At 45.7% G+C, this 14,991-nt stretch overlaps 1 protein-coding gene across 1 annotated transcript in view; it reads right to left on the bottom strand.

Moving 5' to 3' along the window:
• The window catches only part of LOC311141323 (adhesion G-protein coupled receptor D1-like), a gene marked incomplete at both ends in the record, with an annotated part of 57,257 nt that overhangs the window by 13,172 nt on the left and 29,094 nt on the right, over window positions 1–14,991 (bottom strand). Inside the window, one exon of the mRNA XM_084176619.1 lies at window positions 4,390–4,463. Within this exon, the coding sequence (XP_084032745.1) occupies window positions 4,390–4,463 (74 nt within the window). The remainder of the gene's footprint in view (window positions 1–4,389; window positions 4,464–14,991) is intronic.

Genomic DNA, 14,991 nt, shown 5'->3' on the forward strand with positions numbered 1-14,991 from the left:
ACAAGAGACAGCCAGTCAGGTAGAGGACGGAGACACGAGACAGCCAGTCAGGTAGAGGACTGTGACACAAGAGACAGCCAGTCAGGTAGAGGACGGAGACACAAGAGACAGCCAGTCAGGTAGAGGACTGAGACACAAGAGACAGCCAGTCAGGTAGAGGACGGAGACACGAGACAGCCAGTCAGGTAGAGGACTAAGACACAAGAGACAGCCAGTCAGGTAGAGGACGGAGACACAAGAGACAGCCAGTCAGGTAGAGGACTGAGACACAAGAGACAGCCAGTCAGGTAGAGGACTGAGACACAAGAGACAGCCAGTCAGGTAGAGGACGGAGACACAAGAGACAGCCAGTCAGGTAGAGGATGGAGACACAAGAGACAGCCAGTCAGGTAGAGGACTGAGACACAAGAGACAGCCAGTCAGGTAGAGGACTGAGACACAAGAGACAGCCAGTCAGGTAGAGGACGGAGACACAAGAGACAGCCAGTCAGGTAGAGGACTAAGACACAAGAGACAGCCAGTCAGGTAGAGGACGGAGACACAAGAGACAGCCAGTCAGGTAGAGGACTGAGACACAAGAGACAGCCAGTCAGGTAGAGGACTGAGACACAAGAGACAGCCAGTCAGGTAGAGGACTGAGACACAAGAGACAGCCAGTCAGGTAGAGGACGGAGACACAAGAGACAGCCAGTCAGGTAGAGGACTAAGACACAAGAGACAGCCAGTCAGGTAGAGGACGGAGACACAAGAGACAACCAGTCAGGTAGAGGACGGAGACACAAGAGACAGCCAGTCAGGTAGAGGACGGAGACACGAGACAGCCAGTCAGGTAGAGGACTGTGACACAAGAGACAGCCAGTCAGGTAGAGGACGGAGACACAAGAGACAGCCAGTCAGGTAGAGGACTGAGACACAAGAGACAGCCAGTCAGGTAGAGGACGGAGACACGAGACAGCCAGTCAGGTAGAGGACTAAGACACAAGAGACAGCCAGTCAGGTAGAGGACGGAGACACAAGAGACAGCCAGTCAGGTAGAGGACTGAGACACAAGAGACAGCCAGTCAGGTAGAGGACTGAGACACAAGAGACAGCCAGTCAGGTAGAGGACGGAGACACAAGAGACAGCCAGTCAGGTAGAGGATGGAGACACAAGAGACAGCCAGTCAGGTAGAGGACTGAGACACAAGAGACAGCCAGTCAGGTAGAGGACTGAGACACAAGAGACAGCCAGTCAGGTAGAGGACGGAGACACAAGAGACAGCCAGTCAGGTAGAGGACTAAGACACAAGAGACAGCCAGTCAGGTAGAGGACGGAGACACAAGAGACAGCCAGTCAGGTAGAGGACGGAGACACAAGAGACAGCCAGTCAGGTAGAGGACTGAGACACAAGAGACAGCCAGTCAGGTAGAGGACTGAGACACAAGAGACAGCCAGTCAGGTAGAGGACGGAGACACAAGAGACAGCCAGTCAGGTAGAGGATGGAGACACAAGAGACAGCCAGTCAGGTAGAGGACTGAGACACAAGAGACAGCCAGTCAGGTAGAGGACTGAGACACAAGAGACAGCCAGTCAGGTAGAGGACGGAGACACAAGAGACAGCCAGTCAGGTAGAGGACTAAGACACAAGAGACAGCCAGTCAGGTAGAGGACGGAGACACAAGAGACAGCCAGTCAGGTAGAGGACTGAGACACAAGAGACAGCCAGTCAGGTAGAGGACTGAGACACAAGAGACAGCCAGTCAGGTAGAGGACTGAGACACAAGAGACAGCCAGTCAGGTAGAGGACGGAGACACAAGAGACAGCCAGTCAGGTAGAGGACTAAGACACAAGAGACAGCCAGTCAGGTAGAGGACGGAGACACAAGAGACAACCAGTCAGGTAGAGGACGGAGACACAAGAGACAGCCAGTCAGGTAGAGGACGGAGACACGAGACAGCCAGTCAGGTAGAGGACTGTGACACAAGAGACAGCCAGTCAGGTAGAGGACGGAGACACAAGAGACAGCCAGTCAGGTAGAGGACTGAGACACAAGAGACAGCCAGTCAGGTAGAGGACGGAGACACGAGACAGCCAGTCAGGTAGAGGACTAAGACACAAGAGACAGCCAGTCAGGTAGAGGACGGAGACACAAGAGACAGCCAGTCAGGTAGAGGACTGAGACACAAGAGACAGCCAGTCAGGTAGAGGACTGAGACACAAGAGACAGCCAGTCAGGTAGAGGACGGAGACACAAGAGACAGCCAGTCAGGTAGAGGATGGAGACACAAGAGACAGCCAGTCAGGTAGAGGACTGAGACACAAGAGACAGCCAGTCAGGTAGAGGACTGAGACACAAGAGACAGCCAGTCAGGTAGAGGACGGAGACACAAGAGACAGCCAGTCAGGTAGAGGACTAAGACACAAGAGACAGCCAGTCAGGTAGAGGACGGAGACACAAGAGACAGCCAGTCAGGTAGAGGACTGAGACACAAGAGACAGCCAGTCAGGTAGAGGACTGAGACACAAGAGACAGCCAGTCAGGTAGAGGACTGAGACACAAGAGACAGCCAGTCAGGTAGAGGACGGAGACACAAGAGACAGCCAGTCAGGTAGAGGACTAAGACACAAGAGACAGCCAGTCAGGTAGAGGACGGAGACACAAGAGACAACCAGTCAGGTAGAGGACGGAGACACAAGAGACAGCCAGTCAGGTAGAGGACGGAGACACGAGACAGCCAGTCAGGTAGAGGACTGTGACACAAGAGACAGCCAGTCAGGTAGAGGACGGAGACACAAGAGACAGCCAGTCAGGTAGAGGACTGAGACACAAGAGACAGCCAGTCAGGTAGAGGACGGAGACACGAGACAGCCAGTCAGGTAGAGGACTAAGACACAAGAGACAGCCAGTCAGGTAGAGGACGGAGACACAAGAGACAGCCAGTCAGGTAGAGGACTGAGACACAAGAGACAGCCAGTCAGGTAGAGGACTGAGACACAAGAGACAGCCAGTCAGGTAGAGGACGGAGACACAAGAGACAGCCAGTCAGGTAGAGGATGGAGACACAAGAGACAGCCAGTCAGGTAGAGGACTGAGACACAAGAGACAGCCAGTCAGGTAGAGGACTGAGACACAAGAGACAGCCAGTCAGGTAGAGGACGGAGACACAAGAGACAGCCAGTCAGGTAGAGGACTAAGACACAAGAGACAGCCAGTCAGGTAGAGGACGGAGACACAAGAGACAGCCAGTCAGGTAGAGGACTGAGACACAAGAGACAGCCAGTCAGGTAGAGGACTGAGACACAAGAGACAGCCAGTCAGGTAGAGGACGGAGACACAAGAGACAGCCAGTCAGGTAGAGGATGGAGACACAAGAGACAGCCAGTCAGGTAGAGGACTGAGACACAAGAGACAGCCAGTCAGGTAGAGGACTGAGACACAAGAGACAGCCAGTCAGGTAGAGGACGGAGACACAAGAGACAGCCAGTCAGGTAGAGGACTAAGACACAAGAGACAGCCAGTCAGGTAGAGGACGGAGACACAAGAGACAGCCAGTCAGGTAGAGGACTGAGACACAAGAGACAGCCAGTCAGGTAGAGGACTGAGACACAAGAGACAGCCAGTCAGGTAGAGGACTGAGACACAAGAGACAGCCAGTCAGGTAGAGGACGGAGACACAAGAGACAGCCAGTCAGGTAGAGGACTAAGACACAAGAGACAACCAGTCAGGTAGAGGACGGAGACACAAGAGACAGCCAGTCAGGTAGAGGACGGAGACACAAGAGACAGCCAGTCAGGTAGAGGACTGTGACACAAGGGACAGCCAGTCAATAAGCTAGGACAGAGATGCAAGTAGACACACAAACATGTCTGTCATCATAATAGCAATGATAAATCTACAATCAACACTACCTAAACCTGATTATATTCTAAGTATAAAGGTTATGTGGGAGGCCAATTAACACATATGTTTTGCTGAATTTCATTTTTAAAGAGGGCTGTTAAGTATTTCAATTTGTTTCATGAAGCACAAGGGGAAGGGGAGAGTAAGCAATATGAGTCCAAATAAAACACTAACAATTCACAATGATTTATCATTTTTAAATCAAATGTCAGTGTTTTTACAGAAGGTTGCTGCACTCCCTCACTCAAGACATACTGTGCCAAATCTATTGATTATATGTATCATGGATGTAATGTATATGATTATGATTCATACTCAAGACTAGACTATATGTTTTCCTAATTTATAGGACACATTATACTAAAGCTCCTTATACATTTAGCCTATGGAAAAGCAATCTTCTCCTTGGGATTCCTAATTCCCTAATATCCGCATACAGTACAGTTACGTCACAATTTCATTAACATAGTTCTAGCCATATCTTAGTGTGAATATGTAAACCAACCTGTAGTCGAGGAAGGCACAGTAGAGGTACACTTTGTTGCTCTGGTTTAAGGCTTGACCCTGCTGATCCCTGTTCTGAAAAAAGAAAACAAGGTTGTAATTTCACGGTTACAGCTCTAGGCTACTTCCCAAACCTCTATTGTGAGGTACACTCTTAGAAAAAGGGTTCCAAAAGGATTCTGTGGCTGTCCCCATAGCCGAACCCTTTTGGTTCCAGGTAGAACCCTTTTCCCACTGGGCACAAACATCATTTCAACATCTATTCCACGTTGATTCAATGTAATTTAATTGGAATGACGTGGAAACAAGTTGTGCCCAGTAGGTTGGTTCCAGGTATAATTATTTTGGGTTCCATATAAAACCCTCTGTGGAAAGGGTTCTACATGGAACCCAAAAGGGTTCTACCTGGAACCGAAAGGGGTTCTACCTGGAACCGAAAGGGGTTCTACCTGGAACCGAAAGGGGTTCTACCTGGAACCGAAAGGGGTTCTACCTGGAACCAAAAGGGGTTCTTTGTGGACTTCTCCTATGGGGACAGCCGAAGAACCCTTTTTGGTTCTAGATATAACCTTTTTTTTCTAAGAGTGTAGGCATGTGACATTTTGATATCCTTTGGCATTTTTCTCTTGTCACAATATAATGGCAAAGAAGGCCTCATCTTATATTTCTAAAGAAAAATTAATTTGAAGAAACACAATTCCAGGTCTCCTTTGAAAAATAGGTTGTTTTATCAATGGGACAACCGGGTAAATTAAAGGTTAAATAGAAAACAATTGACTTGATTGTATTAGTGAGTCTGGGTGATGGTCACACTAGTGTTTGTTTACCCCATAACCCAGAACAACCTGTTAGGAAAATGCATGTTACTGTAATCATCATGACAGGGGTATGGAACCCTTTGGATGCTTTGGAAATGAGCTGCTCTCTCCAGCCTGCTTTCCGTGACTCCAGTTGGCTTCCCCTTCATCCATAAGCTTAACAAGACCATTAGAGCTGGCTCAATGCGCTCCAAAAATAGCAATCTCTTTTGAATTTGGAAGAATGAACCACCTATTTGCTTTTTGTTTTGTGAAATCAAATAACAATGCTCTCTCCACTGGTGCTGAGAAACCAATAAACATCTAAAGAAGACATCAGATTAACTAGCTAGAGCATAACAACGGCTCAGCCGCCCAGCAAAGGGGATTATTGTGTTGTGTGAGACTCCCTGCTGTCTTAAAGCATTATATTTGATTATAACTCACTTTTTCCATGTAATTCCTTAAATCAGATTTGGAGTCCCCAGAGACAGTGAGCTAATGGTTGAAGGAGTAGGAATGTGGTAATTAGGGCCCGGCCATGGTTTCAGGTTCAACTTAACACTCTGTCCAATCTTTCCTCAACACAAAGCAAAGCTTTCATAGGCTGGCGTGGTGTAACATCTACAGCAGTCCCACCTCTCCTTATTCCCTGGGCCTTAATGGAGAAATTATATCAGAGTATGTTTAGATGGACTTTCTGGAAAAAGTGAGTGAGAGGGAGAGTGAAGCTGACAGTGAGGCTCGATGTCTTGTGCATGTGTCTGTTTCCTGGCCCTACCATAAGACTGTCTGCTTTATATTACGTTATTATGTTAGATATGGCCCAAACTCAGTGTGTTGCTCACCTAAACATTGTGCTAGGGACATGTACAGATAGGACTGTGTGTAGGACTATGTGCTCCATAGAGCAGCACACATGCACCCCATCAGCATGGGCAACGTCTGTCTTTGACAAGGTGCTAAAGACCCTCTGGGTGAGTTTACAGGACATAGGGGGGTTACAGTTTTTCTCAATTGTTTACACACAAATACTGGTACTTGAGACACAATGACCACAACATGTAACTCATGCACCAACCCCCTGAACCAATTCTGCTAAACTACAAGCACAATTCCTGCTTTACACTCAAATTGCAGTTCTACAACACACTTTTTTCAAAACACTACACACAAATCTTTGCATTTGACACATTTTTCATGCAGAAAATCTCTTGTTTTCACAATGAACACACTGCCATTCAAATATGCACACTGACTCATCACATGGGCAAACACCCGTCACACAGTTTTACAATTAGCAATCAGAGCTTTAGCATAAAAGGGCAACAGGTGAGCTCTTCTGTTTTGGAGCAATGGATGCCAACATTGGAAACAGAGGCAGAGCCAGAGGAGTGAGAGTAAGAGGAGGAGGACGGGGAGGACAAGGACGAGGACGAGGAAGGCCAAGGACCGTAATCTCTGATGAGATCCGAGACACTTTGGTTGATTATGTGGTCAACCATGGTCTAACAATGAGGGAGGCTGGGCAAAGAGTACAGCCAAATTTGAGCAGGTACACTGTAGCATCCATCATCCGGACATTCCGAAATGAGAATAGGTAAGAAATCTACTCTCACTAGAAAATTGCAGTACTGCATATCAATACAGTACTCAATGAGTACAGTAGTACAGTATTGCCTGTGGACTGTTCTGTAGGACTGTAAAAATAAAGTATGTTTCAAGTATTTGGGAAATGTATTTCTACTTTGTATTTACAGCATTTTGCTATTTGTTTGGCAGAACTGAAAGATTACCAACACAAGGTGGTCGGGAACGTGTTCTGTCTCCTGAACAGGAAACTGAAATCATGAACATGGTCCTAGAAAATAACGCCATAACATTACGGCAAATACAAAGAAAAATAATAGAAAACAATGAGATATTTCAAAATATTGATAGGGTAAGCTTATCAACACTGGACCGTGTCTTGCGCAGAAATAATCTCAGGATGAAGCAGGTCTACAGGGTGCCATTTGAACGCAATTCAGAAAGAGTCAAAGAATTGCGATATAACTATGTGCAAGTGAGTCCTATACAATCCCACAATTGATGCATACTCTCAACACTGTATAAATTATACATATTTTAGTATTGTAATCATAATGATTGTGCTTCACAATAGTGACCACTCCATGTCTATTTCTGATATTGTCATGTGTGTTTCAGAGAGTCCTTGAGCTAGAGGTGGCTGCAGTGGAGCACCAGTTCATCTTCATTGATGAGGTTGGATTCAACCTCACAAAAAGACGAAAAAGGGGAAGGAATATCATCGGCCAGCGTACCATTGTTCAAGTCCCTGGCCAGCGCGGAGGGAACATCACAATGTGTGCAGCGATTACCCACCACGGCGTCATCCATCACCATGCTACCCTTGGCCCCTACAACACCGCCCATCTGATCACATTTCTGGACACCCTACACAACACACTCATTCCACCAGATCAGGTAGATGGCCCAGAGCAGCTCAGGTACGTTGTCATTTGGGACAACGTAAGTTTCCACAGGGCTGCTCTGGTTCGTAACTGGTTCACTGCCCACTCACGCTTTTTAGTTGTTTATCTCCCTCCATATTCTCCATTCCTCAATCCTATTGAGGCATTTTTTTCTGCCTGGAGATGGAAAGTGTATGACCGAAATCCACAAATGCGTATACCTCTTCTCCAAGCTATGGAAGACGCATGTGGAGATATAGCAGTTGATGCTTTTCATGGCTGGAATCGCCATGCAAGGCGATATTTCCCCCGCTGCATGGCCAGGGAAAACATTGCTTGTGATGTGGATGAGGTGCTGTGGACAGACCGCAACAGAAGAGAGGATGCAGCATAGGTTTATTTATTTTTATTTTACTGTATACATTAAATTCTTCTGTTTTGTATGTAGACCACTGTATGTGCAACTTTGTGTTGGTTGGGAATGGGATGTACACTGTGTACATTGTTTTTGTGGGAAAAATGAAATATATTTGTTACCGTGTATTTGTGTGTTCTGAGTATAAAAACAATATTCTCAAATATTTTACAACACACTTATGTATGTACTGTCTGTAGTAATGGCAACACTGAACTAAAAAAAGGTGGTTCTTGTTGGGAGTAAATAGAAACAGATGGGAGGGTGAGGTACAACTAGGATCCATTCACAGCCCAGGAAGAGAAATAACAATTACACACTGCCATCAGGCATCCCTTTACTCTGGACCATTTGTTCTCTACTATCGCTGAAACTTTGATGATGCTATTATGTTACAGAGGGGACGGGGGACTAATTTTCCACATTGAGTGAATACAGAGAGGGAAAATGTTACACACTCTGACACGGACCAGACACACGTTGAAAAGCACATTGACAAAATGGACAGTCACAGATGTGAGAAGTGGTATTATTCAGCCACAATGTCTCTGTGGCGACACAGTGGTTGTTGTTGTGACATATCCAGTGGGGGCGTTTCTGAGCCCATATCTGGTGAAAGAGAGAATGATGTGGAGCTGAGAGTCTCTCCTCAGTATTTAGAATGCAGGGAGAAAGAGAGACAGAGATGTGATTTGGTGTGTGTGTGCCAGCCACACACACACACAGACACACACACGTCTCTCCCTGGTGCCCTGCGGCTTCACTGTCTGCCAGGGAAGAGAGCTCCGCTCCAGCACTTTATTAACAACAGAGGGCCAGCAAAATGAGCCTTGGAAATCACTTCAAACCTCATCGGAGGAAGAGACAGAGAGCGGACAAGAGAGAGAAAGACAGAGAGACAGTCAGAGGGAAAGAAACAGAGACAAAGGCGTATTGAGGGAAAGAGGAAGAGACTGACTGCCAGAGGGAGGCAGAGAATGAGTGACAGAGTGACTATTAAATCAGTCGTGAAGTAAGCAGTCCATCCTTAACTGTGTCTGCCAACCCACTACATCTCAATCAATGAGAGACCAGTGCCTATCATGACATCATGACTACATGCCTATCATGTGGCAGCGTGTTGCATAACAACATTTGGGGGAGATTCGGAGGGAGCGTTGTGCCGAAGGGATGAGTGGCATAAGCTGATCATTAACGGCTAGCCTAGAAACCATGTGTTTTATGTATTTGATACCATTCCACTTATTCCGCTCCAGTCATTACCACGAGCCCGTCCTCCCCAATTAAGGTGCCACCAACCTCCTGTGACCAACACACACCCTCAGACACAAAGGCCAACACCACTATATCTTCTCTAACATACAGCCAAATAGCGGACTAACACACAAACTCCCTCTCACATACAGTCCTACTCTGACTTCCACACTAACCCACATTCTCTGGGCTGGCAGAGCTAGCCTGTAGTAAGACTTGTTTTGAGTGCAATACAGTTTAAATAAAGATTGTGGACACTAAATAAAAAAATAAAAAAACTTTAAAATCGTGACTTATGTAGAACAAAATAAAAATAAATAAAACGTATCTTTTCAATTTCCCCATGTTCCAACATACTGTAGCATTCTTATTGAGGACATGGAAAGACAGGGTGTACTGTAGCATTACTCTGTGGTGTGTGGTGTGGGACAGAAAATCTTCACCACTGAAAACAAGTCTAACAGCACGACTGTCTGCATCAGTGACACCATTCCACCGAAAAACATGAATGAATTTCCTTTGTTGCCTTATTGTTTGATTAATCAGGAGACTAAACCCTGTTTCTGGTTCCACTCTACAACATGTAGAAAGTGAAAACATATGGATCTCTCCACAGCAACATTTACTGTAGCTGAAATTAGCCACAAAAGGAAACACTTTATTGCTCTATGTCTGGGACAGGCACACAGAGGTGCAGTGAAACACTATCCAGTCCAGCAAGCCAAATGGACCACAGCACAGCAGGTTAGTATCACAGTGACACATCACTGACCTGAGATCTGTTATGAGATCCTTTCAGACTGGGATCCACTTTAAAATGCTGGGTCTAAGCTAACCCCAGCACAGTTTGGGCTTAATGAACAGGTAATGTTGCTATGAAGGTCCATGATGACAGACACACCAACTCATTTAGAGCATGTGGAGAAACCATCTGAGCAGCACTGGACAACACAACTGGCCCAGAGCAGAGTGAGGTCATGATGTCAGGGGAAATGTAAGGCTTGCAGCTGTGGTCTGGGCTGAGCCTCCTCAGTAGACACACAAAACAACTATGGAAGTGTTGATAAGTGTGAAGGGTGTGAAGAAAAGTGAAGTTGCCATTTTGTTTTGATAGGGCGGGATGCCGAGATCTGGAAGTCTAACAAGCTCACTCCAGTTATATTGCAATATCCTTGGTTGCAAAATAGTATGGCACGCTGTTGAATTTCTAGGAAGTGTCTCAAGGTACTAGGAATTGTATTCTAACAAGCTTTACTTTTGGAAATGACTTGGCTTAGTGCTGGGATAAATACAATCACACTACACCAAGCTCTGTTGGAGATATTGGTATTTTCAAAGAGTTGTGTGAATATGGGGGAATGTTACTTAAAAATACTGTATGTGCCAAACCATCACTTTCTCTTTTGCACAAGGAAATTGAAAGAAAGTTCCATCTGAGTAACTCTGGGAAAGGGGAACAGAGCAAGGGAGAAAGAAAGTGAGGCGGGGGGAGTGAGACCCTTAATGCAAAGCTCCTGGCAAGAGAAGGATAGCTATCGCCAGACCTCCATCTGCGATTGATCACCGAGCTGGCCCAAATGTGTAAGAGAGTCTGTGTGTGAGGGAGGGAGGGAGGGAGAGAGAGAGAGACTCACCCACAGGGTTTGGGTTGGGTGTGTACTGAGAGTTATAAAAATAATCTGGCAATAAAGACTGCTTATTATAGTGGCAGAGAGGACTGATACCAGCTTTGGCTTACTTGTTTAAAAAATATTGGGTATCAGGGTTCTTAAAAAGGTTTTGGTGGGTTTATTTTCCCAGTTCATGATTAATTAATCCACAGTTATTCATCATTCCACCCTTACTTGGAAGCTCCTGAAAGTATACTAGACTTGCAATCACTAGCCTGCTCTCCCCTCCAAAGAAACACTCCATCATTCTCCTATCCCCTTTTGTTTTTAAAAGACATACAGTAGATAGATAAAAATGTGATCAATTACAGGGTAAAAGCAAGATCTATAAAATGAAGTCAATATGAAACAGAACATTCATTCTAGCCCTTTCATTCCAGTACCTGATAAAAGGGGCTTCTGTAGTACAGTATGGATGTATGGGTCAGTTCTGGAAGAGACAGAGGCCACCACCGCTCCTACACTAATCCCTCTCCATTCCTCCGCTGCCCACAATCCCTCTCCATTCCTCCGCTGCCCACAGTCCCTCTCCATTCCTCCGCTGCCCACAGTCCCTCTCATGGAGCTGCTGCCGCCACTCCAACACACAGCTTTATTAGCCCGTAAACTCAAGTCCTGCTTGTCAAAACCTTTTTTCTATCCTTTCAATTTTGACACTGAACAACACCGGCATTCCTCGTGAAATCACTCTTTCCATTTCTTCACCTCATACCATCAGTGTGAAGCTTTGAAGAGGAGAATGGGGAGGGGCATGGGGAGGGGCAGCAGGTCTTTTATGGATGTATTAATGTTTAACTACAGACCCCAGTGCCCCCTCTCCTCTCCGCTGGTCCTCCCACGCCAGGCCCACGTCGGACAGGGCTAATAAATCACAGCTGGAGCCAGGGCCCAATCAGCACTAGTGCAGAATGGCGTGAGAAAGCTCACAGGTCTCTGAGAGACCCAATAACACTTTCGCTCTGTATCGGAGCCTCTTCCCAGAACCCTATTGGCTGGCGTGGCTTCACCTTGGACCGGACTGATACGGCACGGCCAGTTAGCTCTGGAAGGAAATGACCTCACTAGATGTTTGGTGAGGGTCTGAGCTCACAGGTTATCATTCACAGATGCAAGGCCAGATTCATTGGCCATCCGTTCAGACCTGTTTGGCCTCCCCTGTGAACGATGCTAATAGCTATAAGACAAGGTCATTATGGATTATTACGACTGGTGACAGCGTCAATGAATTCCCTATAGTTTTAGGCATTCACAGCAATAGGATTCATGACATTGTTTTTATTTTGCTGCCCATAAGACAGGTGTCCTCCATGTGAGATAAAGGAGGTAAATGGTCAAAGGTGTCTACTGTTGTGTTCGAGACCTGACAGTGACTGCTGTTCTACTACTGTGTTACTAATACACAGGACCTGTTGTTACCATGGCACCATGACCAGTACGGTGAAATATGGGGGAGCTGACAGGACTATGCTGCTGCTGACACAATTCCCCTTCTCAGACTTGATTGAAGTGACTAGATGTCTCTCTCTCTCCTCTCGCTGGCTAAAACCGTTGGGAAAGCAGAAGGGTCAATCACAAATCATTTAGCTACCCCTGAGCAGTGAAGGCACACCACGGGAGGCCATTTTGGGAGTGGACTTAGACAGACAGTAAAGAGTGGAGTGAACAATGACGGGAAAGGTCTTCCACATAGTGTGTTAGCAGTTTCCCTCTCCTAGTTTGGAGGGTGAAGTATCCACCAGCTCCCAAAGACACAAATTCCAAAAATAGTCAGTCACTTTTGGGCTGAATCTATCCCCCAGCTCACAGCAGACCAGTAATAGCATATTAACTTTTTTTCTGGTTATGGTTACAGACAAAAAGTGATGTGTGAGGTATGCAACTTCTAAATATACAGTGCATTCGGAAAGTATTCAGACCCCTTGACTTTTTCCACATTTTGTTACGTTACAGCCTTTTTCTAAAATGGATAACATTTTCTTTTTTTCCCTCATCAATCTACACACAATACCACTTTACTCAGTACTTTGTTGAAGCACCTTTGGCAGCGATTACAGCCTCAAGTCTTCTTGGATATGACGCTACAAGCTTGGCACACCTGTATTTGGGGAGTTACTCCCATTCTTCTCTGCAGATCCTCTCAAGCTCTGTCAGGTTGGATGGGGAGCGTCGCTGCACAGCTATTTTCAGATCTCTCCTAGGGCTGTTGCGTTGACCGTATTACGTATTACCGCCACACCAGTGGTCACGAGTCATGAAGGCAGTCAAATTCCACGTGACCATTTAGTCACGGTAATTAGGCTTCTCCAAGCCAAACTTGCTAACTGCCTGGTACTCAGCACTCTATTGCCCCTCTAATCACTCTGACATCAATGCAAATGTAATCGAAAATCTAATCAAACACTTCATGAGAGCCCATGAGCTCATGTTGCACAACATTTCTATAGGCTATGCAATTGCGCAAGAAAACAGAGTGATGGCCTCTATTAAAAAGAGGAGGATCTCATCAGCTTTCTATAGGCTTACTATATTTATTTCTCAACTTTCCTAATATTAAGCAAATATTAAGCACAATGCTTATCTTTAGACCAGGAGTATAGCCTACCTGGCTGGCATGAAAATGAACCACGGGAAAAGCGTCCTCCAGTCACTATTTAAGTGTAGAGATGACAGGTATTTTTTGCCCTGCTTCGAGACAGGTGCATGATAATGGCTCATTCTAAATCAAAACGAATTTCACACATACACTACCGGTCCAACGTTTTAGAACACCTACTCATTCAAGGGTTTTTCTTTATTTTTATAATTTTTTACATTGTAGAATAATAGTGAAGACATCAAAACTATGAAATAACACATATGGAGTCATGTAGTAACCAAAAAAGTGTTAAACAAATCTAAATATATGTTATATTTGAGATAGCCACCCGTTGCCTTGATGACAGCTTTGCACACTCTTGGCATTCTCTCAACCAGCTTCACCTGGCGTGCTTTTCCAACAGTCTTGAAGGAGTTTCCACATTTGCTGAGCACTTGTTGGCTGCTTTTCCTTCACTCTGCCGTCCGACTCATTCCAAACCATCTCAATTGGGTTGAGGTTGGGGGATTGTGGAGGCCAGGTCATCTGATGCAGCACTCCATCACTCTCCTTCTTGGTAAAATAGCTCTTACACAGCCTGGAGGTGTGTTGAGTCATTGTCCTGTTGAAAAACAAATGATAGTCCCACTAAGCTCAAACCAGATGGGATGGCGTATCGCTGCAGAATGCTGTGGTAGCCATGCTGGTTAAATCACAGACTGTGTTACCAGCAAAGCAGCCCCACACCATAACACCTCCTCCTCCATGCTTTACGGTGGGAAATACATTTGCGGAGATCATCCGTTCACCCACACCGCGTCTCACAAAGACATGGTGGTTGGAACCAAAAATCTCCAATTTCGACTCCAGACCAAAGAACACATTTCCACCGGTCTAATATCCATTGCTCGTGTTTCTTGGCCCAAGCAGGTCTCTTCTTATTATTGGTGTCCTTTAGTAGTGGTTTCTTTGCAGAAATTCGACCATGAAGGCCTGATTCACACAGTCCCTTCTGAACAGTTGATGTTAAATGTTCTCAACAGTTGATGTTGAGAACATTTACAGTGGGGAAAAAAAGTATTTAGTCAGCCACCAATTGTGCAAGTTCTCCCACTTAAAAAGATGAGAGATGCCTGTAATTTTCATCATAGGTACACGTCAACTATGACAGACAAATTGAGGGAAAAAAATCCAGAAAATCACATCGTAGGATTTTTAATGAATTTATTTGCAAATTATGGTGGAAAATAAGTATTTGGTCACCTACAAACAAGCAAGATTTCTGGCTCTCACAGACCTGTAACTTCTTCTTTAAGAGGCTCCTCTGTCCTCCACTCGTTACCTGTATTAATGGCACCTGTTTGAACTTGTTATCAGTATAAAAGACACCTGTCCACAACCTCAAACAGTCACACTCC

This window comes from Coregonus lavaretus (genome assembly GCF_964263955.1).
Source record: "Coregonus lavaretus genome assembly, chromosome: 14".
Taxonomy (NCBI): Eukaryota; Metazoa; Chordata; class Actinopteri; order Salmoniformes; family Salmonidae; genus Coregonus; species Coregonus lavaretus.